Below are 26,193 nucleotides of genomic sequence, written 5' to 3' on the forward strand. Positions count from 1 at the left end.
ATGTGAACCTGTGAAATCTTTGCAAAAGGTGTTAAGTGCTCAGAGAAAAGTAATGCAGGAAGAGGGACAGACAGTGCTGAGAAGAGGCTACAGGATGATCATCAAAGGTCTCACGGAGAAAGTAGCAAAGCAAGAAGGTAGCAAAGATTTTAAAAGGTAGGGAATGAACCTTGAAAATAACTGGGGAAAATCATTCCAGTCAAAGGAAAGAATATATGCAAAGGCACCGGGGCAGAAGCATAGTATGTTTAAGAAACAGCAAGGAGGTCGCTGGACTGCAGCAGACATGAGGATGAAGAAGTAACAGAAACCACATTGAGTAAGGCCTTGGGAGCAACTGTAAGGACTTTTGTTTTTAGGCAGGAGTGACTTCATCTAAACTACGTTAGGATCACCAACAGCTCAGCTGAGCTGAGGACAGAACAGAGTGTGGAGGAAAAGCACAGGCAGAAACAGGGAGACCAGTTTGGAGGCAACAGGAGTAATCTAGGTGAGAAATGGCCAGGCCTTGGACCACTGATAGAGATGAAGGTGGTGATAAATAGTCACATTCTGTATATATTCTGAAGGTAGAGTTAAAGGATTTCCAGACAGGATATAGGTGACAGAAAAAGAGGAGTCAAGGATAACTTCAAGGTTTACCACTTGAGCAAATGAAAGAATAATGCTTCCACTAGAACCCTACAGGTAAAGCAGGGGCTAAGGTTCAGCAATTCAGACTGGGAATGTTGGAAGTTGGAGAGGTCTATTAAACATCCGAGTGGAAGGTCTAGCAGGTTGTTGGCTACATAAGTCTTGAGTTGAGAGGAGAGGTTTGGGCTAGACTTTTGAAAAGTCATCACCAGATGACAGTATTTAAAGCCAGGAAGCTGGGTGAGAATACAAAAGGAATATGTAGATGAAGAAGGGGTCCAAGGACTGAGTTCTGGAGACTCCAACTTAAGAGGCTGGAGAGGTGAGAGGAATCAACAGAGACTGAGAATACACAGACAATGAGCTGGGAAGAAAACCAGAAGAGTGTGGAGCCCTAAAAGCCAATGGAAAAAAGGTTTTAAGAAGAGGTCAAGTGAGATTTAAGATGGAGAACGGACAATGGATTTAGCACTGGAGGTCACTGGTGCTTTGACAAGAGTAAATTCACTGGAAAGAGGGGGTCGAAACCCCTGAATAGATGGATTTAAGAGAAAAATGAAGGCGAAGAATCTGGGCGGCAAATACAGAAAACTCTGTGAAGCAATTCTGCTATAAAAGAGGAAAAAAGAAATAGAATAACAGCGAAAGGGAAATAGGATCTAGGCTCCAGAGTTTTGTTGAAAGAAATAGCAGCATGTTTGTTAAGATTCAGTAGAAGGGGAAGAATACAGGAATAATATTTTTTTTAAAAGACGGCACAGCATGTAACAGTGCTCGAGGTGGCATGTGATATATCAAAAGCACTGAGTCATTCACAGAAGAGAAATGAGCATCAGAGTAAAAATACCGAGCAGGCATTATGTGTCAGTGTACTGAGGGCTTACATGTATTCTTTTAATCCTCACAACAACCTTGAATGAGTTTCTATTATCCCCATTTCATAGATGAGGAAACTGAGGCACAGAGAGGTTAAATACTTCACTGACGGTTCCATAGCGAGTAAGGTCATCTGGTCTATAGTCCATACTCTTAGCCACCATGCTACACACACACACCCCCACACCCCCACACACACTCTCTCTCTCTCTCAAAAGTCATGATGTCACTCCAGGCGTGGATGATCATTTTGGGGAGTGGAGGGTGGGAAGGAGGGTTTGTTTGTTTTATTTATTTACTTTTTTAGAGCAGCTTGGGTTCACAGCAAAATTAAAAGGAAGGCACAGAGATTTCCCATATAGCCCTGTCCCATACATGCACAGCCTCCCCTATTAATATCAACATCCCCCACCAGAACTGTACAGTTGTTATAACTGATGAACCGATACTGACACTCCATACTCCATATCACCTAAACTCCTTAAGGTTCACTCTTGGTGGTGTACATTCTATGAGTTTGGACAAATGTATAATGACATGTATACATGTATAACCCACCATTACAGTTTGATACAGAGTAGTTTTACTGTTCTAAAAATCCTCTGTGAATCCACCTTTTCATCCCCTTATCCCATCCCTGCCCAACCACTGACAACCAGTGATTTCTGTACTATGTCCATAGTTTTACTTTTTCTAGAATGTTACATAGCAGGAATCATACATTAAGTTACTTTTTCAGATTGGCTTCTTTCAGTTGGTAATAGTCACTTAAGGTTCCTCCATGTCTTTTAATGGCTTGATAGGTCATTTCTTTTTAGCACAGAATAATATTCCCTTGTCTAGATGTTTCACAGTTTATTCATTTACCTACTGAAGTACATCTTTGTTGCTTCCAAGTTTTGGCAATTATGAATAAAGCTGCTATAAATATCATGTGCAGGTTTTTGTTTAGACATAAGTTTTCAACTCCTTTGGGTAGATACCTAGGAGCACGACTGCTGGAGAGTACGGGAAGAGTATGTTTACTTTTATAAGACACTGACAAACTGCCTTTCAAAGTGACTGCACCATTTTGCATTCCCACTCGCAATCTAAGCGTTCCTGCCGCAGCACATCCTCACCAGCATGTGGTGTTGTCGGTGTTCTGGAATTTGGCCGTTCTGACAGGTGTGTAGTGGCATATCTCCTTGCTTTAATTTGCATTTCCCTAATGACATAAGATGTCGAACATCTTTTCATATGCTTAGTTGCCAACTGACTACCTTCCTTGGTCTGGTAAGGTCTTTTGCCCATTTTTTAATTGGATTATTAAATTTTCTTATTGTTGAATTTTAAGAGTTTTTGTATATTTTAGATAATAATCCCTCATCAAATTTGTCTTTTGCAACTATCTTCTCCCAGTCTGTGGCGTGTCTTCTCATTCTCTTCACGTTATCTTTTGCAGAGCAAAAGTTTTTAATTTCAATGTAGTCTAGTTTATCAATTACTTGTTTCATGAATCGTGCTTTTGATGTTGAATCTAAAAAGTCATCACCATATACAAGGTCATCTAGGTTTTCTCCTATACTATCTCCTAGGAGTTTTGCAGTTTTGCATTTTACATTTAGGGGGTATGGTCATGTTATATTTATGGCACTTGACTGACAAATCCACCCATGCTAAAAATTTATGAACCTAACACATCCAGAGCCACAGAGTAAGTAGTTTTAGAGTGTGGATTATCTGCCTTCCCTGTCAAAGTACCTGGCATTTAATATTACTGGTTGTACATTAGTTGACACTGTAAGGCTTTAAAAGAATCATGTTAAATGACTAAAAGCACAAAAATAAAAGTAAAAGGGAATGAGTTTTAAAAATAACATTGTGTTCTTCTGCTCAGAGGGAATTTGGAAAATACAGGAAATGATCCCCTATAATCCCACTACCTGAGCATAACCACTGATAATGTTTGGAATATCTTCTTCCATTCTTTGCATACACGCACCCACTCACATATAAAATAAAAATAACTGGGATGCCATTGTGTATAGTTTTACCACTTTGGAATTCTTTTCCCACTTAACACTGAAAATACTTTTGCATGTTCTTCAAAAGTGTAATTTTTAATAGCTGCATAGTATTCCATACTGTGTATGTGCCAACATTTATTTTACCAAAACATCTCCAACTTTTCCCCACTGCAGATAACACTGACATAAATTACTCCCCATTCTAAATCTCTATCTCATTATTGTCTCAGGAAAATCTCCCAGGGCTGAGTTAAAGGACAAATCTTAAGCTTCTTGACATGCTTAAGAAGGCAAAAATGCTTTTCATTGCAGCTGTTCAAACTCTGATACTCTTACCAGCAGAGTACTAAGTATCTTTCTCAAATTGTTGCCACTTTGATAGATAAAAAATACATTTAATTTGAGCTTCTTTGATTATCCTAGGTTAAATACCGGTTTCATATGCCTATTAGCCATTTATATTTCTTTTGTGAACCACCTATTCAGGTCCTCTGTTCATTATTCTATTGAAATGTTTAATATTCTTCTTAAGATTCATAAGAGCCCTTTAATGTAGTAAGAATATTAACCTTTTGTTCTGCCCACATACGAATATTTTCTCCATGTCGATACCTTCTCATTTTGTTTTTTGACAATTTGACATGCAAACATTTAAAAATTTTATGTAGTCAAATCTAAAGAGTTTTCCTCTGCTTTTATGCTCAGAGGGACTGCATTTCCTAGATGAAATTCAAAATCTCAATCAAAACTTAATAAAAAATTGAGATAAGCAGACATTTTCACCCTATGAGGTTCATTTTAAAGCACTTTCATGATCTTCAAGAGAAGATACTAGCTATGGGCAACAAAACTAACATTCACTGGGTATCAATCATATTTGAGACTGTGTTCTAGACACTTATTAGACATTTTCTAATTTAATCCTCACTTTATGATCTCAATTTTATAGATGAGGAAACTAAACAAATCGTGAAGTTAGTGATTTACCAGAAAGAAACTTACAGCTACTCTTAAGGAGAGACTATCTAAATAATAGATTTTCCACCCCAAATTAGTTACTCACCTCTTCATCGATTTTATCTTCTAGGGCATCAGTATGACGTTCTTTAAGAAATCGCTGTGTTTTTTCCAACTGATATTTCACTAATTCCTCTATGGCATCTTTTTCTTCCTTGTCCACAAATTCTTGTACTGCTTCACCCATTCCCCTTTCTGTTAGAAGTGAGAGCTGCACGTTCTGTAAGAGACATATACATCACTGGATGCAGCATCTTCCTTACAAAACAATTCTGTATAAGCAAGGGAAATTGCAGAATAATTTTACCAGAGAAAAAGACAAAAAAGTCATCTAGTTATTGGAGGGAAAACACAGCAAAACAAAATAAATCAATGGACGGTAATTAAGCCTACTGATAAATATTAAGGGCCAGAAAAAGCAAAGTAAAAACAAGAAACAGGAGTAGAGTACAGGACTTGTGAAAATGCAGAGGCCTGAGAGGCTGGGACACAGAGTCCAGAAATAGCAGCTGACGACTAAGAGAGCAGGTTAACCAGTGTGGTAGGCAGAAAAATGGCCCCTAAAGATGTCCACATCCTAAATCTCTGGGACCTGTGAATATGTTACATGGCAAAGGGGAATTAAGGTTACAGATGGAATTAAGGTTGCTAACCAGCTGCTACAAAAGCGGGAGATTATCAGGGACTATCCAGGTGGGCCCAGTGTAATCACAAGCATCCTTGAAAATAGAAGAGGGAGGCCGAAGGGAGTCACAGAGAAGTATCCGGGGCAATGACGGCCAGACAGATCCAGCGTTGCTTGCTTTGAAGATGGAAGAAGGGGGCCCGGAGCCAAGAAACACGGCTACCTCCAGAAGCTGGAGAAGATGAGGAAATGGAATCTTCCCTACAGCTTCCAGAAAGGAACACAGCCTTGACAACACCTCCAGCAAAAACCAAGTTTTTGTCCAGTGAGACCAGTGTCTGGTTTCTGACCTACAAAACTGTAAGGTAATAAACCTGTGTTGTTTTAAACCACTAAGTTTGTGGACATTTATTCCAGCAGCTATAGGAAGCTAATACAACCAGAGGATCTCAAAGTGGCATATACCCACAAAAATAAGAATAGCTTCACCATCCAGTGGCTTATTAATAAAGTAACTCTGAAATTACATCCAGATGCAAGAAAATTAAATCCTGGATTCAGACTTAGGTAGTAGCGATAAAAAGAAAGAGGATAACAACACTGACAATAATAGACACAATAATAACAATATTAATGACTGACATTAATTAAGCACTTATTTTTCTTGATACGTAATAACTATAAATGAATGTAGTTGTCACCCTGCTTACTTCATGGAGACATTCTGAGGATTCATTTTGTTTAAACTAACAATTACACATATCTTAAATTAAAATCTGTTATTATAAGATAGCCATTATCTAAACTGAGAACTGTAACTAAGAAATTACCTTCTCTGCGGTTTGAAAATACTGTTTCACAAGGTCTTCTACCCTTAGAGTTGTTACTTCTGAAGGTTTTGTGATGAACTTCCCAAAGTTGATCTCTTCTCCTAGAAAAAAGAATTCCATGAAAAAAAAAAAGTAGCAGTTTCTCTTTTAATGTTAAAGTGCCCAAACTCACTGAAGGTTGCTGTCAGTGAAGGAGGTATGGCCAAACTTTATCAACTGTCAGTTTGCTCAACCCAGGAAATTCTGAGGCAAAAACATGTCATTTTTGCTAATATCTAGAGTCATTTCCCCAAAGTCTGTATTTCTTTTCCAAATCTCCAAGTAGTATGTCTCTTGGAGCTATTCTCACAGAGTGGTCCACAGATCTCTGGGAGTCCCCCATACTGGTTCAGGGGGCTTAAGGTCAAACGTACTTTCATAATAATACTAAGACGTTATTTATCTCTTCCACCGTATTGACATTTGCACCGATGATACAAAAGCAGTCGTGGGTAAAACTGCCGGTTCCTTGGGATGAGTCAAGGCAGTGTCTCTGAGCTCTACTGAGAGTCATCACTTTGTACTCACAGTTCAAAACAAGACAAAACAAAAAGCCAGTTTCACATAAGAAAGTCCTTGATGAAACAGAAAAAATTATTAATTTAATTAAATCTTGGCCATTAAACACAAATCTTTTTAATATTCTGTGAGACAAATGGGAAGTAGGTTTAAAGCACATTTGCTTCATTCCTAGGCAGGATGGTTGTCTCAAAAAACAGCAGGTACGGAATAAAAAGAATACTGGGCAAGAAGTCAAAAAGCATAGGGTCCAGTAGGTGCTCTGCTCATAACCTTTGTCAGGGAAATGAATATTAACTGTCTAGCACATGTGTGACCTGGTGTGGAAAACACAATGATAAAATGACAGGATGCCGCCCATAATAGCAAATGATTACAATACAAGATGGTAAGTGCTACAACAGAGGTAAGAACAGAAAATATGACACACAGAGAAGAAATAAATTAATTCTTCTCAAAGAAGGCTGAAAATAACATGCAGATAGCAAACGCAGTTATCATTTGACTCAAGACTTGCACTGCAACTAAGAAGTCCGCATGCCGCAACTGAAGATCCTGCATGCTGCAACAAAGACCCCACGTGCCATGACTAAGACCTGGCACAGCCAAAAATAAAAACAAATAAATTAAAAAAAAAAAAAAAAGACTTGCAGAATGAATAAGAATTACTAAGCAAAAAAGGAAAAAGAAAAAGTATTTTAGGCAGAGGGAAAAGTTTATGCAATGGCTAAGGGGGTAAAGAGGCACAAAGTTCAGTGTGCCTCTTACAAAGTGGTGAGGACAAGTGAATAGAAATCTTTTTTGAATTTCAAGACAGGAGAACTAATATTGCTTCATAAATATGGTTACTATATTTTACTACGCCAGACACTATGTTAAGACCATTTACACACAGTATATCATCTAACCCTCACAACAATCCTGTTGAGGCAGGCACAGTTATCCTGATTTTGTAGGCAAGAAAACAAAACATCAGAGATTAAGTAATTTGCATGATGTCACACATGTAGTTAAAGTAGCAGAGCTGGCCAAAACAACAAACAATTTCATGCTTTCATAAGATATACAAAAGGTCACTGTTTCCATTCAGCAATTAATGTTTAAACAAAAAAGGGATCATGAGAACAAAACTGACAATGGATGAAACTCAAGTAACATAAAGTACTAGGTTCTATACTCCACATTCTCACAAATGCTACACCCAAAAAATTCAAGGAATTGATAAGGATGGACAATTAAAGTAAATCACCATCAGTAAGTAACTAGCTAAAATTCATAGCATAAAAATATCATTCTCTGATATGGATTTTCCCCCCCTAAAACAGTATTCTATGAGCTCCATTTAAATATCCAAATGACTGTTTCAGGCTGAATTAACAGCACACACCATTGTGATCACAATTTCACTATGAAAAACAGAAGCTCATTAAATCGGGGTTAATAAAAATCAAGGTAGCGTACATGTAAACAAGAGCCATATTTTTCTATGAAAATTCTGACTCGATAGCTCTAAGGAGATGAGCCTCTGTATTTAAAAGGACCAATACTTCTTAAGAAGAAGCACTGCTTCAGTCAGATGACCTGTTTTTGATAAATGCTAAAATAAGGGCAATTTGTTTTTTTGAACTTTAATTGGAAATTAATTATCTGATCAATAGAAACATCAAACTTAAGTCCTTAAGTACATATCTTTTTAACATTCTGGGACACCTCTTATTTCAAAAGAGTGGAGTCTTCTTAAATCACTGTACACTGTAAAGCTGAAATATTTAGCCCTGCAAAATTTGAGAGTATGTTCTCTGAACATTAATAATGTATAGTAAATAGTAGATATTTAAACGCTTTCTCTCTAAAGTATGTTGTCAATCAGCAGCACGTCTTAAAAAAACTACGAAAGGCTTCATTTCTGTATTGATATCCACAAGTTTACAAATGATTTCTATCTAATTTTTAGAAGAGATTTAGTTATTCCAATTATCAGTTTATTTGTCTGAGATATTAGAAAGAATCATAATAAAACATTTTCCATTATTGTTTTATACTTTTACTAGAGATTGATTTATGTGAAGCCTATAAGAGCATTTTTTAATTTGTAAAGATAACTAGCTTACCCGTGTCTTCCTTTTGTTCTCTACGCCTGAAAAAATGGATAACATCTTTTGGATTAGCTACCCGGTCCACAAATTTCTGGCTAAAGCGAAGAGCACTGAACGGTTCAAAGCCTCCACTATAGTCCACCTGGAAATACAGAATAAGCTATGAAGGCTACGAAAAAACAGATCACCAATTTCAGTATTCATGTTTATGTGTAATACTTTTAAGTTAATATGTTAACGTTCCACAATTCATTTTAAAGATCATGATGATGTTATACCATTTATTCTACTGAGAAAATAAAACTTCAAAGGTTTACACTTATGCAGAACATTGTTTGATGGAATCAAGATACAATAAGAATTCCCACAGTGTCAGAAAATTACATCTCCCCATGATAAAACCAGCAGTCTAGGTACCAGGAATATCATCTGAAAAGGATGTGAAATTTCTAAACAAATTTTTTTAAACTTTTAAAACAGAAGGAGATTCTCTACCAAAACAAAATGCTGGCCCTAGATGCATTTGTTAATTGGTCTATCATGTAGGGATAAGCTTTTACACTAGACAAAAATAAATGCTGGGAAAATCCATGGAAGAAAAGAAGCTAGTCTGTGAGCTTTGAGAAATGATCACCTTCCTTCAAAACACAGTACAGTCATCCCTCGGTATTCACGGGGGATTGGTTCCAGGATCCCTAAGAACACCAAAATCTGTGGATGCTCAAGTCCCTTACATAAAATGGCGGAGTTCAATCAGCCCTCCATCTCCGTGGATGCAGAAGTGCAGGTACAGAGGGCCAACTGTTTCTATTTACAAAAGAACTAATAATTGCTCTCAAGGCAGGCTCTTTCTAAAGAAGTCTATGGTGGTACCAAGCTCTTTACAAAGAAAAATACTACATCTCTTTCTAAGAGATATAATTGTTCTCCTAAACTAGCTGTTCTCAAAGTATGCTCTGGGAATCAGCATCGTAACACATCACCAGCCTTTCCAGATTACTCCTAACCTCCACCCCACTTACCCTCTTCATCACACTTAGCACTAGCTAAGAGTTTGTTCATGTATTCACTATTTGTTGATTGTCTCTCCTCACACCTCCGCCTCCTGTAACCCTCGTCTATTTTACCATCACTGTGGCCCTCCTCCCCGCCCACCAGCATGCAGAAAGAAGGTACTCAACATACATTTGCTCACTGCATTAGTGAATCAGTAAGCGTCCTCTAGCCAACACAATGTACTTCTGGAATACTACTTACGTGAAAATATTTGTTCTTTTGTTTCCTTAATGAATTAATAATTTAGTGTGTTTAGAAAAAGGAATGTCAATTTTCAATTCAAGTCTGGTTGGTTCTAATGGTATCAGGCAGACACAGATGAGGAACCTGGGACCTTCTGCCCTGATAAAGAGAACTATGTGGTTCCCCCGAAGCAACTATGTTTCTGTTACCCAGACCATCTCTACAGCTGCTGCCATGTTCTAAAACAGAAAATGCCAAATGCTCAAGCTATTGGGCCTCCCCAAAACTCTTCAGACATTTTTAAAAACTGTACTCCAGCCTAGTTTTATTTGTAATTTTCTGTTCCTAAAAGTCGCAAAGCTCGTTCACTAAGCAAACTTTACTGAGTGTCCACAATGTGCAGGCACTCTTTTAAGGGCCAGGGGTAAGGGCCAGGGGTGAAGAAATTCACAAGCTGACTGGGAAGATAAACTATATAAAGAAGTAATTGCAAGCAGAATGTGATGGTGCTGTAAGAGTATGTACACCGTGCAGTGCAGCCAAAAAAAAAAAACTTAAAAAAATATTTAATAAAACATTATTACATATATACGTATATATAACATTTTATTACATCTTCTGATAGTGAGATGTAATAAAGCCATTCTCTTTCTTGGCAAACTCAAAAAAAAAAAAAAAAGTATGTACAAAGTAGACTGAGGACACAAAGGAAGAAGCAACGACTCTGAAGGGAAGTCAAGAAAGGCTTCTTTTGGGGGCTTCCCTGGTGGCGCAGTGGTTGAGAGTCCGCCTGCCGATGCAGGGGACACGGGTTCGTGCCCCGGTCCGGGAAGATCCCACATGCCGCGGAGCGGCTAGGCCTGTGAGCCATGGCCGCTGAGCCTGTGCGTCCAGAGCCTGTGCTCCGCAACGGGAGAGGCCACAACAGTGAGAGGCCCGCGTACCGCAAAGAAAAAAAAAAAAATTTGGGAGTTGTCATTCTATAGGTGACCATATGCCTAGACTGAACAGAGGGCTAACTGAAAGATAGGAAGGGACAAACATCATTCGTAGTAGAGAATGCCGAAGAGTGATTCAGTAAGATGACAAAAATCTACTGAATTTGACAACTGAAGGTCATCTTTTCCACCTTAGATGGTGGGGTCAGAGCCTTGATTATAGTGGATTGAGGAAGAGAGTATTACATGAGCAATATAGACAATGTATTTTTTTGAAAGAAAATCAGAAAGGGCAGGAGCTAGGAGAAGGGAAAGGCAGAGGGGCAAAAAAAAAAGTCTGTTGTTATTTGTTTGTTTGTATGTATCATGATAGAAAAGATAAGCAGGCATATAGGCACAGGAAACACTTCAATTTCTTAGACTTTTCTAATACTGTCAAATACTTATCAATTCTTTCCACATATTTATCAAGCACTTGTTATGTGTCAGGAACTGTTCTGGGATCTTTGGATATATTAGTTAAGAAGATTCACAAAGTTCCATGCTTCTACAGAGCTGACAGTTTTGTAATGAAGGACAAACAATAACCAAAATAAATAAATTGGGTGTAGTAGGTTAGGAGGATGTGTTGTGGGAAGAAAAGAAAAGAAAAAGTAGAGAAGGGAAGTGAAATCAGGAGTGTTGGAGAGAGAGTATGGGGGTTGCAATCTTAATTAGGCTGGGGCCCACTGAGGTGACATCTGAGCAGATCTGGAGGAGGTGAGAGCATGTCTGATGCATCTGAGGAATTACAAGAAGGCCAAGTGTCTGGAAGGGAGGGAGAGAAGGGAACAGTAAACGATGAAGTCAGAGAGCACAGCCAACGTATCAAATACAATAGACTACTTAGAAAAAGAGAAAAATAGAGAGAAAAAAAACCCAAACCTATCAAAACGAAACTATGATTAAATCAAATCCTGGCTGCTTTATTATTTTTTCCACCAACGATGACTGCTCTTTTTAGTATACGTACTCTCTTTGGTACTTTTCCCAAAATATCCATGTAAACTGTACAATACTCTCCTCTGAAAATCAATAAAGTTGAATTTATCTGAAGAGGACTTACTCGCAGTCGTATAAGAGGCTTCTCTGGCTGTCGAGAATTTCCCAGACGTTCCCGTTCTGCATTTTCAAGCATTTCTTCAATCTCAAAATAAAGATATTGTCATGTCTAGGGGGAAGAGGTACTACCGGCTGGCATCTAGTGGTTGAGGTCAGAGAGGACTTGTAAAAATCCTACCATGCACAGAACAAGCTCCCACAACAAAGTGTTACCCAGTAAAATGTCAATTGTGCCAAGATTGAGAGACCCCGGGCTCCCTGACTAGGCCAAGACAAATCCATTCATTTTCCTTCTCCCTGGCCTCAGAGATTGGGTTCAGGGACAAGTACATGACCTCAGTCCAGAGAAACTCAATGCTAGGGGTTTATTTGGAACTACTGGGAAAAAAGGATTCTTTCAGCTGTAAGGACAATGTAAGTCTGTGGGCCACCAAGTGAAAATGCCTTCCTTATAGCGAAGCTTAAGACAGAAACCATCAGACTAGGTGGCACAGAACTGGACACAGAAACAGAGAAAACTACAGTCTTAATTTGAGTTTCTGGATCTAGTCATTCTGAAACCAGCAAACTCTTAAACTTTCCAGTTATATGAGTTACATGTTGCTAGTAAGCCGTGACACTGGGCGAGTTACTTTATCTAAGGTTCAGCTCCTCTTTCTATAAAATGTGTATGGTAGACTCTACCTACCTATAGCATTATTCAGTGGATTAAATGCAAAATGTTGTCAACAGTGTCCAGAATATATACGCCGCCAATGAATATCAGTGATAATTATCATTATCATGATTTTTATAAGAATAAAACGCAAAGCAGAAGAGCCTACACAGCGTAAGAACTGAATAAGTGTCAGTAATTAATGTTATTAAGCTGTCAAGTTCCATATTATTAAATGCATTCACCCAACTTCATAGTGGCTCTAGAATTTCCGCAGTGGTTTAGGGATGGCAATCTGCATGGTGGGAGGTATGGGACTTACACTGAAGTGACAAGGTGCATAGCACACATTTTAAGATTTTATTTGGAGGGAGATTTCAGGGTGAAAGGGATGTGTGATAGAGATTATTAGCGTAATGGAGATTATTAGAGAGGCTAAGGCTCTCCTCATCTACCATAACATCCTGCCATTCTCCAATCAAAGCCACTGCCTGCTTTCATTAATAAAATGAACAAATTATCAAATTAGGATAAAAAGAGAGAAAAGATTACGTATATGTTTTTGAGAAGGAGGAAAGGATCTGGGAGAGGGGCTTAATTAAACAAAGTTTCTTCTATTTATAACATTCCTCCCTCTGGAATATTTTTTTTTGATGTGGACCATCCTTAAAGTCTTTATTGAATTTGCTACAATATCGCTTCTGTTCTATGTTTTTGGTTTTTTGGCCACCAGGGATGTGGGAATCTCAGCTCCCTGACCAGGGATCGAACCTGCTCCCCCTGTCCTGGAAGGCAGAGTCTTAACCACTGGACTGCCAGGGAAGTCCCTATTATAAATCTGATACAACTGAACTCATTTATAAAACAACAGTGGTTCCTTACAGGCTTCATGAGAATGTAACAAATATAATGACTTCCCTCTACTCCACTGAAGTATTTACCTCTCAACTAAAGCAGATCTCACTGACCTTTATCTATAAGAATTACCTTCTCCAAGCAGAAGCTTTGTATGGCTTGGGTTACTTTAGGATTATCGGGGTTAAAAACATCTGGATGATCAGCCAGAACGACATCCTCCATGAAAAACTGCCGCACTGTGTGGAGAGGAATTTTCTGCATGTTCATCTTCCTTCCTTTAATACGCAGCAAACCAACGTGTCTGAAATGAGGAGGGGAATGAAAGCATAGTCACATTGCAAACTTCCTCAGGAAAATGTGCACATCAAAACTATCATATTTCTAAATTTCTACAAATTATTTATAAAATCACACCCTTCAAAAGTGTTTTTAGTAATTTAATCTTAATGTTGTATCCCAGGAAAAAACTTAAACATTCTTCTTCCCCAAAATAAAATCCATTCATACATCATTTTTCCTACAGCACTTTAACTTAAAATTTAATTAATAAAAACATTAGTCTTGAATTGGCCTAATGAGCAGCAAAATCATTAATACCATTGGGATCTTCTCCTGTTGAAAACAGCTTAAAATCTGGGCAAACAGTAAGACTGTATTGAATGATCAATCTTTACGAATAAATCTATCAAATAAATAACAGCATCATCAGTACCTTGAGCCTATGAGATGGTTAGACTATCATAGCAAATTTTTCTTAAATTGATTTAAAAACTATAATAATTACTCACTTCTTTACAGCTTCTCCTGGGGAAAGAGAAGTGACCACTGAGCTTCCAGGCTGTGATACGTAAAAGAGCTGTTGTTCATTTTTGGTTGGAGCTATTTTACACTCATGTTCATGGCCCCAGATAACAAGATCAATGAAGTCATCCAAAAACTGTTCTGGAATGAAGTTAGTACTTCCGTGTTTACTCCTATGCCAAGATTTTTAAAAATAAATATTATAAATGTCCAGAGATACAGAAAAACTTCATAATAAGTAAGTCTGTATAGATCTTTCTTTCTCCATTAACTAAAGATTTATTACATCCCTTCTATATGCCAGAAACTTTCAAGGGATTGGGGATGCAAAGACAGTATCTAATTCCTGCCCTCAAAGGGTTTACAAACTTGCAGGACACAGACAAGTAGAAGCCTCAAAGGAGAAAGCAGTCAATTCTACATACAGAGGCAGATCACGAAAGGCTTTAGAGAGGAATAACTCCCCCTATGGGAAAGTCAGAAAAGCATGAGCTCTAAAAATAGTAAAAACCTATAAATTGGTCTGAGTGTATACCAGAGTATAGAAAATGGGAAGTGAGTTAAGTCTAAGCTTTGTAAAATAAAGTCAAAACTCTAAATATGTTCCATCATTTTTTTAATAACATGTTTCTTTTACTGACTATAAAAATGAGAATGTCAGTCTTACAGAGATAAGTTTTCAATATAAATAAAATATTGTATGAATATGTGATTTTCAAACTCTCATTTTATACCTAGATTAGCTGCTATTATTAAGATATGTGAAAACCCAAAGAGAGGAAGACAAAAAAAGTTTTCCCTAATACTGATTTATATCACTGAGAATTTAAGTAAAAGTGTTCAAATACTTCAACCAGCATTCACTTAAGGCAAACTGACATTCATGCATTGAACAAATATTTACTGTGTGTCTACTATGTGTCAGGTTTCCCAGGTCTCTTCTAGATACTGAAGACATAGCAATGAACAAAGTCCTTGCTCATTGTGGGGGAAATTAGCAATAATACAATATGTTTACGTATCTGCATACACACACACATGCACACACATACATACACACACACACACACACACACACATATATATATATATAAAATTTGTCAGGTAGTGACAGGTGCTATAAAGAAAAATAAAGGGAAAAATTACATGGAAAAGGGAGGCTACTATACAAAGGGTGGTCAGGGAAGGCATCTCTGACAGGAGACAAATGAGCAGAGAACTTAGAGGAGGGATCAGGTGTGCATGGGAAGAAAGTCCTAGGCAGAGGGATGAGCTGATGGCAGAGGTGCTGACATGGGAATGTATTCAGTGAGTTCAAGAACAGCAAGGAGACCAGCGTGGCTAAGCAGAATGAATGCAAGGAAGAGCAGGGAGTGAAATCAGAGAAGCTCATGTATCTAGGAATATTTATGTAAAAAACATTTTTATGTAAAAAATGTTATGATCCTATCACAATTACTGAAGAAATGCAGAATAACTCAAATACGACATGATGTAACTATGCTTTAATGGAGCACTGGTAAAGGGAAGATTATGCTGGTGGGCTGACTCTGATTTGTGACCTAGAAGCTGATCAAAACATCTTTGTGGAAATATTTTGCATGACAAAATTGCTCTGGGTTTACCTTCTTTTGCTGCAAGAGAAAGAAACTGGTCCACATATAGAAACAAATGGAAAATAAAGTAAAATGTAAAAGGCTCAAGAATTCTCGCTTAATATGAGAAAACCTGTTTTTTATAAGACCCTGAAAACAGTAACAAAAGAAGTACCTAAGAATGCAGAGGATGACAAATGAACCTAACAGCATTACAAAAAAAACTATTATAACCACAATGAAGGGGTAAGGGAAAAGGAACTGACCGAAGTAACTTTAGAAAGTGGTGTTTTTGACTAGATATAGTAAGGCTAAGGACTAAAATAACATACAAGCACTGTACCCTAGCTGGCAAATTTGTTTCTCACAGGGCTATGGGTCAGCAATTTTGAAATTACTTTGTTATGTCAACCAGTATTGAAAAAAAAAAAGTAAACATACCGTAGATAATACAATCGAGGTTTCTAACTGTTAGAGAAAGAAGTCACAAATAAGAAAAGACAAAAATGAATCCTGTAGGGCTGGATTCGAATCAGTATGAACTCGTGCTTGTTTGTTTTTTTTTTTAGCACATGTATACATACAGACATGTATGCATGGATTAGTGAATATACATATATTTCTTTAACTCTAGTCATGAGGGCTAAGAGACCCACAGTAGCAATAAGCACATTTAGCGGCCATATCTGGGTTTCAAAATACCACTCTCCAATAAAAGCAATTAGGGCTCCTTGGAGAAGTGGTTGATTCCAGGGCTTGAGGAGAAAAATACAAGATGAGCCAGGAGCATCTTGTGGTACTAGAAGGTTAAGGACATGCTCAAAAAACAAAAAGGAAGAGGGCATGTTGAAAGGACATAGAAGCCAATGTAAAAAAGCTCCCAATGGTCAGAGTTGAAACAACCTGAGCAACAAAAACAACATCAAAAAATTAAAGGATTGGATTATAACTCAAAGAATTAAATAAACATCCTTGAGTCCACAGTAACATAAATAAATGAATGAATAAGTAAATAAATGAGAAGGGACAAATTTTCCTAACAGAAGAATTTCAATTAATAATTATAAAAAGAATGAGGGGAAAAAAAAATCAGAAACAACACCACAGTATTAATTGCTGGAAACAAGATCCACCAATGGATGCTAAAATTTGTGGGCAAAAGTTTAAGTTGAAACAGGATGTTCACATAGTCTCAATGTATTTTTCCCCCAATATTTATTAATTACAAAGTAGAAAATGGGACCTCTACAGGGGAGAAACCTGGTCTACACCACCTTAATTGAATGATCAAGATTATTAACATCACCAGTAACCAGCCATACCAACATTATACTACCCATTCCCCTTACCAGTGCTGCCATTCCAAACTTTCATTCTGGCTTGGAATCGCTGATAATTGTTCCTTCTGACTTATCCCTACCTTGGGAAAGTACAAAGTGTAGCAGAACTGGAAAGCCCTCAGCAAGAGAAGGAACAAACTCCCAGTTTGTTATATGGAGACCACACATATCAAAACTCTGGACTGCTCCTCCTTTAACTCACACTGTTTATTGAAGAATATACATAAGGCAACATAAGATTGCCCCCTAAAGCCTTTCTTTCACTTAGTACCAGTGATGGGTAAGTACCAGAGTATTGTGCTGTCAATAGATATCTCTTCAATAAATAATAAATTATATAATCAGGCCCCAAATCCCTTTAGATTCTTCCTTAGTAACTTCTCAGCTTTGTCCCTTACATATCATTCTCACTACCATCACTGTTACCATCTCACACTTTTTTTTACTATAATGATCACATAATAAATCTTGCTTCTTCAAATCTCTATTCCTTTCAATCAAACCTACACCCCACCAACAGATTAAATTTCTTAAAACTACTAACAAAAGAAAGTTGATCTAGTTGATCTATAGTTGATCAAATAGTTGATCTATTTAATATTCTGGAGAAACACTTGTATATATGTACCAGGAAAAATCTATAAGAATGTTCCTAACAAGAAGGTTTAAAAAAGCAAAAATCTGGAAATAACACAAAACACAAAACACTCACTAAGAGGAGAGAAAGCTGAACTGTATACATCAACGAAAATGAATTACCCTTTTAAGCATCAAAATGGATGAATCTTAGTAACATAACGTTGAAGAAGATAAGCCAACTGCAAAATATAAAGTATGGTGTTCCAGTTATACCAAAACTAAATAAAAAATACTCATAATGGATGTGTATGTGATTAAACAATAAAGAAAAGCTATGGACAGATGAAATAAAAATTGAAGACAGTGCTTCCTCTGGAGTTTGTGGAAAAAGGTGTGGTCAGGAAAGGGCATGCGGTAGGGTACTCGTAATGTTCCACTTCTTTCTGAATTTAGGATTATTCATTTTATGGTTCTTCTTATCCATATGCTAGAAATATTCTTTGTAAGTATGAATATATACTGAAAAAAATTTCAAGATGCAGTCACACAACGCGTATCGAAGTCTTGCCTGATCCTGCACTGACAACTTTCAAAGCATCAGGAGCATTTTACTGAAATAGGTAAGCTTGGAAACAGACATTTTGAGTCAATACTTGACTCAAAAATTTTCAGAGACTACTTTTACCTGTTCTGATGAATCACAAATAAGTTAAACCAAGAGTTCCCATCTTCTTTTGGTCTCAACATTGTTACTTTTTTGTTGACGAACATTCGGTAGAGCCTTTCATCTGGAATGGATCCTGAAATGGATATTACATTATTTTAAAAGTGGTTTCTTACTCGGTTTTAAAAAACGAATATGTTTTGCTTCTAAATTATGTGCTTCTCTGAGTACTTCATTTTCCTATTAGAGAGATATTTGAAATCTGATATCATTATTTACAAATGAACATGTTCCAGGCTCATGCCTGACAGCTGCTAAGCAGTTAGTTGCATTTGAAGAATGTTTTCCAGGTCAAGCATATATACTTTCAAGATCTGGAAAATGTGGAATAAAAATTTGAGTTTTCTATGCTCAAATTCTTATTAAAATTTCTAATAATATTGTTTTCCACTCTCCCTTTATTTATTCTAAGTATATATGTACTTTTGATTTAACATATACATTGTAAAATACACAGGAAGAGATATTACAGGGGATGAGATTAAAAATGTATTTAAAAATAGTCATCTTATGTATATTATGCTTTTAAATAAAAATACTGTGCTTTTTAATAATTTAATGACTTTTAAATAACTCTTCCTATTCCCCAAAGGATCACCTTAGTCTAGTGAAGGAGGCCAACAAAAACAATTAAACATGAAAATTTGAATTTTAAATATTATAAAAGGGAAAAAAGTCAGGATGCTAAGATGGGGATTATCACTGGGAGGACAAGGTTGCTACTTTATGGAGTGATTAGGGAAGGGCTGGGAAGAAAGGCCAACACCACATAAGTACAAGAGCTAGAAGAGGTCTAGCTTCTAAAAAGAATTCCTAGTGTGGCCAATGAAATAGATGGTGGCATGCAGAACATATAACTGGAACAAAAAAGCCAAGACATAAAAAAATCCAGGGCATTAGAAGGTTGACCTACTTGGGTGTCAAAGCACTGAGAACACTGACAAAATTGGAAGGTAGGCAAGTAAGAAAATTGAGGGAATGGAGAAGGCAGTTTAGCCAGTTGGCAATTAGCTTCAAGGGTGTTTGCAGGCAGGAAAGGAAGCAAGGAGAACAGTGACTTGCCCTCCACCCCTTCTGCCCTAAAGCCCATAAGAGGCCACGAGAGAACTTCGTGGGACACAGTAACCTCAGGGGCCACTCAGTTTCACTGAGGGTTAGAGAGTACAGGCAGCATTTAGAGACTGATGAAATGAGGGAATTTGCTAACTAAAAAGAGCTCTAGAGTATACAGAGCTGGGGTGAGAGGAGTGGGTGGAGGGTAGAGACAGTCCAGTTAAGGAAAACAGAACAGGATGAGATGAGAGTTTGGGAGAAAATGGATGTCTGAAGCAGTTTGCTTCTGGCAGTGACTGAGGCATAATGGGATCTGTCCTTAGTCTGAAAGTAGGAGGATCAAACATTTTCTGCAGATATGATCCCTAACGTTACAGTGATTAAAATACCTGTTAGTAGTTTTTAAAAAAAGCATATTCCACTTCCTGCTCTATCACTTGCAAAATCAGACATAATTCCTTGATTGCATTTTCCACATCTCTAAAATATAGATAACCACGATGCTTTTCTACTTGTTGGCGAAATTATGAAAATTGGGCAAAGACTATAAGCTTCCTAGAGAAAGTATTTAAATAAACCATCCATCATAATTATTCTTTAAAAAACATACACAAAGAGAAAAGAAGTAAATAAGATTTTCTAAGGCTTCTATTATGCTAGTCACTCAAAAAATAATAAAAACTATGTAGAAGCTACAGTGTGAAATTTTTTCTCAATTTCTCTTGCGGTACTTTAAGGTTGGTTTAACATGAAGTATAATTTTTATAATACTCTATACACTACAAAATCAATAAAACTATTGCATCCATAAAACAAATCAAACTGAACTTAATCCAAGGAAAACACAAAATATAGCCTTTGAATGCACTCTAAAAATAGTTTTCCATTCATATGGAATAAAGCCTAGCAAAAACAAGCTTTTACCTACTGGACACTAAATAAGTTGAAGATAGTGAAGCTGAAAAGGAAATTTTCTGAGCATTGTAAATGATAGCTCTAGGTTAGCACTAATAAAAATATCATGTGAGCTACTAAAACAGGCTAAATACGTAATTTTAAATTTTTTAGTAGCCATATTAAAACAAGTAAAAGAAACAGGTGAAATTAATTTTAAGATATTTTATTTAACCCAAAATACCAAAGGTATTTTACATTTTTTTCTAAGTCTTTGAACTCTGATGTGTATTTTATACTTACAGCATATCTCAATTCAGACTAGCCACATTTCAAGTGCCCAGTATCTACATGATTACTGTATTGGGCAGTGAAACTTTAGAACTTTCAAAGACTTCCAAGATATCAAAATGCAGTTTTTCTAATTACTCGATAAATGCTAATGTTCAGGATTTTTATCTGGGTCTAAAAGAAAAAATAAACAATAAATAGATACTAAAGGAAAAATATTTTTTCACCAAAACTGCTATTAAAAATAAGTATCAAGGACTATTGGTGCTTATAAAATACTAAAAAATTTCTACCAAAACCTTCTATCATTTTTTTAAGTCACCCATAAGGAATAATTAGATTTGCCTCACTTTTCCCCAAACAGCAGCAAAGTTAACTCCAGAATTTGATTTCCTAGCTGCTTAAACATTTAAACATTTATTGAAATAAATAGTAAAATAAAACCATCTTACCTAAGCCATATAGAGCAATTTTTGTGCTTCCTTTTTGAAGCAAAACCGGACTAATGTCTATCTTCTCCACAGACATTGAACGTCCAAAGTGATTTACAAATCCAGCACAACTTAAAATATCCAGGGCGCAGAGTGAGTCTGCCTATGGACAATATTTTCAAATAATATAAATGTATATCTAAAAATAAGTAATCTGCATATCATTTATTACTTATTAAAAGTATATTTTATATAGTAGTTACAAAAACCTAGATTAGGATAATGTCTTCTCAAAACAAAATTACAATAGTAAAAGTATTCGCTATCCTTTTTCTATTACAAGTGACCCACTGCGACTGGAATCACATGCTAAATGCAAAGTTAACATTTCATCAAAACTTATGATGTCTTGTCCACTAAAAAATGAAAAACAGCCATGAAATCAGTGCCTTGTCATATTAAGCAGACCTCTTAAGAGGTGAGAAAAAAAAGACTAGCTAAGTAGTGATTTATAATACATTAATGACCAGATAAAACAAAAAGGTATTTTGAGATTATTTTAGGAGCCCTATTATTAAAGATCTTCCTCGACTTACAATGGGTTTAGGTCCCAATAAATCCATTGTGAACTGAAAATACCGTTAAGTCAAAAATGCAGTTAAAGCACCTAACCTACCGAAAATTATAGCTTGGCCTAGCTTACTTTAAACATGTGCAGAACACGTACATTAGCCTACAGTTGGGCAAAGGTATAAATACTTTTACAATAAAGTATGGAGTATCTTGTGTAATATACTGAATAATGTACTGTAAGTGAAAAACAGGATGGCTGTATGAGTACAGAATGGCTGTAAGTGTAGCAGCTGTTTACCCTCGTGACCTTGTGGCTGATCTGGAGCTGTGCCTCGCTGCCTTTGCCCAGCATCACACGAAAGTATCTTCCCACGTATCGTTAGCCCAAAAAAGATACTCAAAATTCAAACTTCAAAGTGCAACTTCTACTGAATGTATATCCATTTCGCACCACTGTAGAGTTGAAAAATCTAAGGTCGAACCCTCATAAACTAGGGACGGTCTGTACTTTCATATCAAACAGAAAATAAGATGTTCTAATTTAGATTTAAAACTGTTCATGAAACCCTCATTTCCTACAGGTGAGATTTATGTGATAAGAGATACAAAAGCCCTTGGTAAACTGTAAAGCATTATACAAATGTTAGGTGTTTATTCCTCCTCCTGGTTACTTATTGTTAACCTTGGCACTTATGAAATAAATGTGTATGTCACATGCCATTTATTATTCCAGATTTTTAAAAATTATCAGAAAAGCAGTATAAAAGCTTCTATGAATGATAAAATGTCAATTTGAACTTTTGACTCAATTTGACTACAAATTGCTGGGAAGAAGTGAAAGAATGCTTTCCAAAGACAAACTAAACTGATCGTTTCTAAAATTTCAACAAACTAAGAACCCAATAATTACCCCCGTAGGATCATCATGATTGCCATGAATACTAAACACAGGAATTGAAATGTTGAGATTGCTATCTTCGTAGTTCACCCATGGAAACCTTAAAAGAAAAGAAAGAAAGAAAAGTTTCTGTAAGAGACAAAAGCTGTTTCCCCGTTATCCTCCTCCAAAAAATTAATACAGTTATAGGCAAACTGGATGATCTAAGCTGGCAAATGACCACTAGTTTGGAGCTTTAAAAAGATAAAATCCTAGGCAGCAGTTCATTTCAAGTTTCAAAAGTTCTCAAAGTACTACACTTTAAAAGAAAACCATACAAATATATGATGCTTATGAATTGTATGAGAGATTTGAATATCTGATTAACAGGAAATAGGCTTTCAAAATTTTCAAAGCCTTTATAAAAGGTTTTTATTTGTAGAAGCGGGAGGGGAAATACATCTACTCTGGAATCCAAAAGACCTAGATTAAAAACTCCAGCTCTATCACTTACTACTTGGATGACTTAAAGTTTCCCACCCACTCTTGCTCCTAGTCACCAAGATTCTCTCCTCAGAGGCAAATAACATTAGGAATTTCTAGTGTATCTGTGCAAAAATATCTTATACCTGTAAAGCAAATAAATACATCTTCCTTCTTAAACAAATGGTAGCACAATATAGATTTCTGGCCCCTGCCTTTATCACTTTACATACTTTATAAATCATTCCATATCAGTAGATAAAGAGCTTCCTTGTGATTTTTTTAGCTGGACACTGCATGGATTATTATAATGTGTTTAAGTAGTTACCTATCAATGGACATTTAGACTATTTCCAGCCTTTTGTTTTACAAATATTGTTACAGTAAGTAATCTTGTACAAAGTTGCCCTTGCGAGAGTATAGGAAACTATCTAGAAGGAAACTGTCAGGTCAAAAGGAACGCATGCATCTGTAAATTTGATAACTACTGCCAATTTCCCTCCACAGAGGTTGTATGATTTACTCATAGTACAATGGCAATCCATGAGACTAATTCCCCCTACTCCACCAAGATACTGGGTGGGCCAAAAGGTTCATTCAGTTTTTTCCCTAAGATGGCTCTAGTAGCGCATAGTTGTCTTTAACTCCATTTGAAACAATTTTGTTAGATTGTATGTGACAGCTGTCATATCAGGGGGCATTTAAAAAAAAAGACTTATGAAAATTGGTGAAGGTTTGTGTAGTCATTTTAATACTGAAGATGGAAGGAAAAAAAGCAACATTTTTGGCATGTTATGCTTTATTATTTTAAGAAAGGTAAAAACGCAACCGAAATGCAAAAAAAAAGATTTGTGCAGTGTGTGAAGAAGGCGCTGTGATTGATCGAACATGTCAAAAGTGGTTTGAGATGTTTCGTGCTGGAGATTTCTCACTGGACGATGCTCCCTGGTCAGGCAGGCCAGTTGAAGTTAAGCGATTAAAAAGAGACATTAACTGGGAACAATCAACGTTATACCACGTGGGAGATAGCCGACATACTCAAAATATCCAAAACAAGCATTGAAAATCATTTGCACCAGCTTGGTTATGTTCATCGCTTTGATGTTTGGGTTCCACATAAGTTAAGCGAAAAAAGCCCTCTTGACCGTATTTCTGCATGTGATTCTCTACTTAAATGTAATGAAAAGTTCCATTTTTAAAACAAATTGTGATGGGCAATGACAAGTGGATATGTACAATAACGTGGAAGGGAAGAAATTGTGGGGCAAGCAAAATGAACCACCACCAACCACACCAAAGGCCGGTCTTCATCCAAAGGTGATGTTGTGTGTATGGTGGGATTGGAAGGGAGTCCTCTATTATGAGCTCCTTCTGGAAAACCAAACGATTAATTCCAACAAGTACTACTCCCAACTGGACCAACTGAAAGCAGCACTGGACGAAAAGCATCCAGAATTAGTCAAGAGAAAACACATACTCTTCCATCAGGATAACACAAGACCGCATGTTGCTTTGATGACCAGGCAAAAACCGTTACAGCTTGGCTGGAAGTTCTGATTCATCTGCCATATTCACTAGACACTGCATATTTGGATTTCCATTTATTTAGATCTTTACAAAATTCTCTTAATGGAAAAAATTTCAATTCCCTGGAGACTGCAAAAGGCACCTGGAACAGTTCTTTGCTCAAAAAGATAAAAAGTTTTGGGAAGATGGAATTATGAAGTTGCCTGAAAAACGGCAGAAGGTAGTGGAACAAAAGGATGAACACATTGTTCAATAAAGTTCTTGGTGAAAATGAAAAATGTGTCTTTTATTTTTACTTAAAAACCGAAGGCACTTTTTGGCCAACCCAATACATTATCAAGCTTTTTCAATCTATGCCAGTGGTTCTAAACCCTAGCTGCATGTTAGAATTTTCTAGGAATATTTGAAGATCCACCAATGTCCAAGACACTCTCAGAGAGATTAAATGACCTGGAGACTGGGCATCAGTATTTTTTAAGATTCTTAGGTAATGATAATGTGCACCCAGGACTGAGAATTACTGATCCATATCAATCTTATAGGAGAAAAATATATCAGTATACTTCATTCTGCATCTTTCATATTCTTTTAATATGTTAAAATGCTACTTTATTTCCTTTTCTATGAACTATGTCCATATTCTTTACCTAATTTTTATTAAGTCATGGATTTTTTTTTAATTGACTTGAAAGAACTACTTAACTATTAACTATTGGGAAAATTAGACCGTAATTTGCCATGAGTTGCAAATATTCTTCCTGGTTGAACCCAGACTTTTGACTTCGCTTGGGGAGGCTCTTGCCATGCAGAAATTTACTTTTACAAATACAAACATATCAATCTTTTTTTTTTTATGGATTCTGGGTTTGTGTTAACACTTAGAAAAGTCTTTTTCACATCCAGATCTTTTTTTAAAATGTCTAACAGTTTCTTCTAGTTCTTTTATTAAATAAACTATATTTTTTGTGGAGATATGAGATACCACCTTTATCAAATACTAAATTCCCACATGTATTGTGGCTATTTCTGGAATTGCTATACTCTTCCACTTATCTGCCTATCAATTCATGAGTCATACCACTTTTTAAATTATTGTAGCATTATAATATACTTTCTTTTCTCCAGCTTTATTGTGATATAATTGACATGTAACATTGTATAACTTTAAGGTATATAATGTGTTGATTTGATACACTCATATTTTGTAAAATGATAACCACTATAGCTTACTTACCACTTTAAGCTTCACACACACCTAGCTTAACAGCTGCATCATGTCACATAACTGCCATTTCTTTTTCGTAATGAGAATATTTAAGATCTGCTCTCTTAGAAACTTTCAAGTATAAAATACAATATTACTAACTATAACCACTATGCTGTACATTAGATCCTGAGAACTTATTCATTTTTAAACTGAAAATTATATATTTTTTTGATCAACATCTCCCCTTTTCCCCCTGCTCCTGGTAACCACCATTCTAGTCTCCATTTATATGAGTTCAGCTTTTTCAGATTCCATATACTGTATAAGTGATATCACACAGTATTTGTCTCTTTGTCTGACTTATTTTACTTAGCATAAAGCCC

The 26,193-nt window shown here is 36.4% G+C and overlaps 1 protein-coding gene across 4 annotated transcripts in view; it reads right to left on the reverse strand.

The window, feature by feature from the left end:
* Window positions 1-26,193, reverse strand: part of MRE11 (MRE11 double strand break repair nuclease) — a 70,937-nt gene that overhangs the window by 32,697 nt on the left and 12,047 nt on the right. For all 4 annotated transcript variants that reach the window (XM_089915405.1, XM_089915404.1, XM_022561353.2 and 1 more), the window contains 9 exons: window positions 22,627-22,714; window positions 21,165-21,306; window positions 18,436-18,550; window positions 14,224-14,409; window positions 13,565-13,736; window positions 11,927-12,007; window positions 8,660-8,786; window positions 5,991-6,091; window positions 4,582-4,755 (listed from right to left, as the gene is read on the reverse strand). In XM_089915405.1, the coding sequence (XP_089771531.1) occupies window positions 4,582-4,755; window positions 5,991-6,091; window positions 8,660-8,786; window positions 11,927-12,007; window positions 13,565-13,736; window positions 14,224-14,409; window positions 18,436-18,550; window positions 21,165-21,306; window positions 22,627-22,714 (1,186 nt within the window). The remainder of the gene's footprint in view (window positions 1-4,581; window positions 4,756-5,990; window positions 6,092-8,659; window positions 8,787-11,926; window positions 12,008-13,564; window positions 13,737-14,223; window positions 14,410-18,435; window positions 18,551-21,164; window positions 21,307-22,626; window positions 22,715-26,193) is intronic.

Source organism: Delphinapterus leucas, chromosome 7 (genome assembly GCF_059928025.1).
Source record: "Delphinapterus leucas isolate spDelLeu-1000000601 "Yukka" chromosome 7, BTC_Dleu_Yukka2, whole genome shotgun sequence".
NCBI classification, from domain to species: domain Eukaryota; kingdom Metazoa; phylum Chordata; class Mammalia; order Artiodactyla; family Monodontidae; genus Delphinapterus; species Delphinapterus leucas.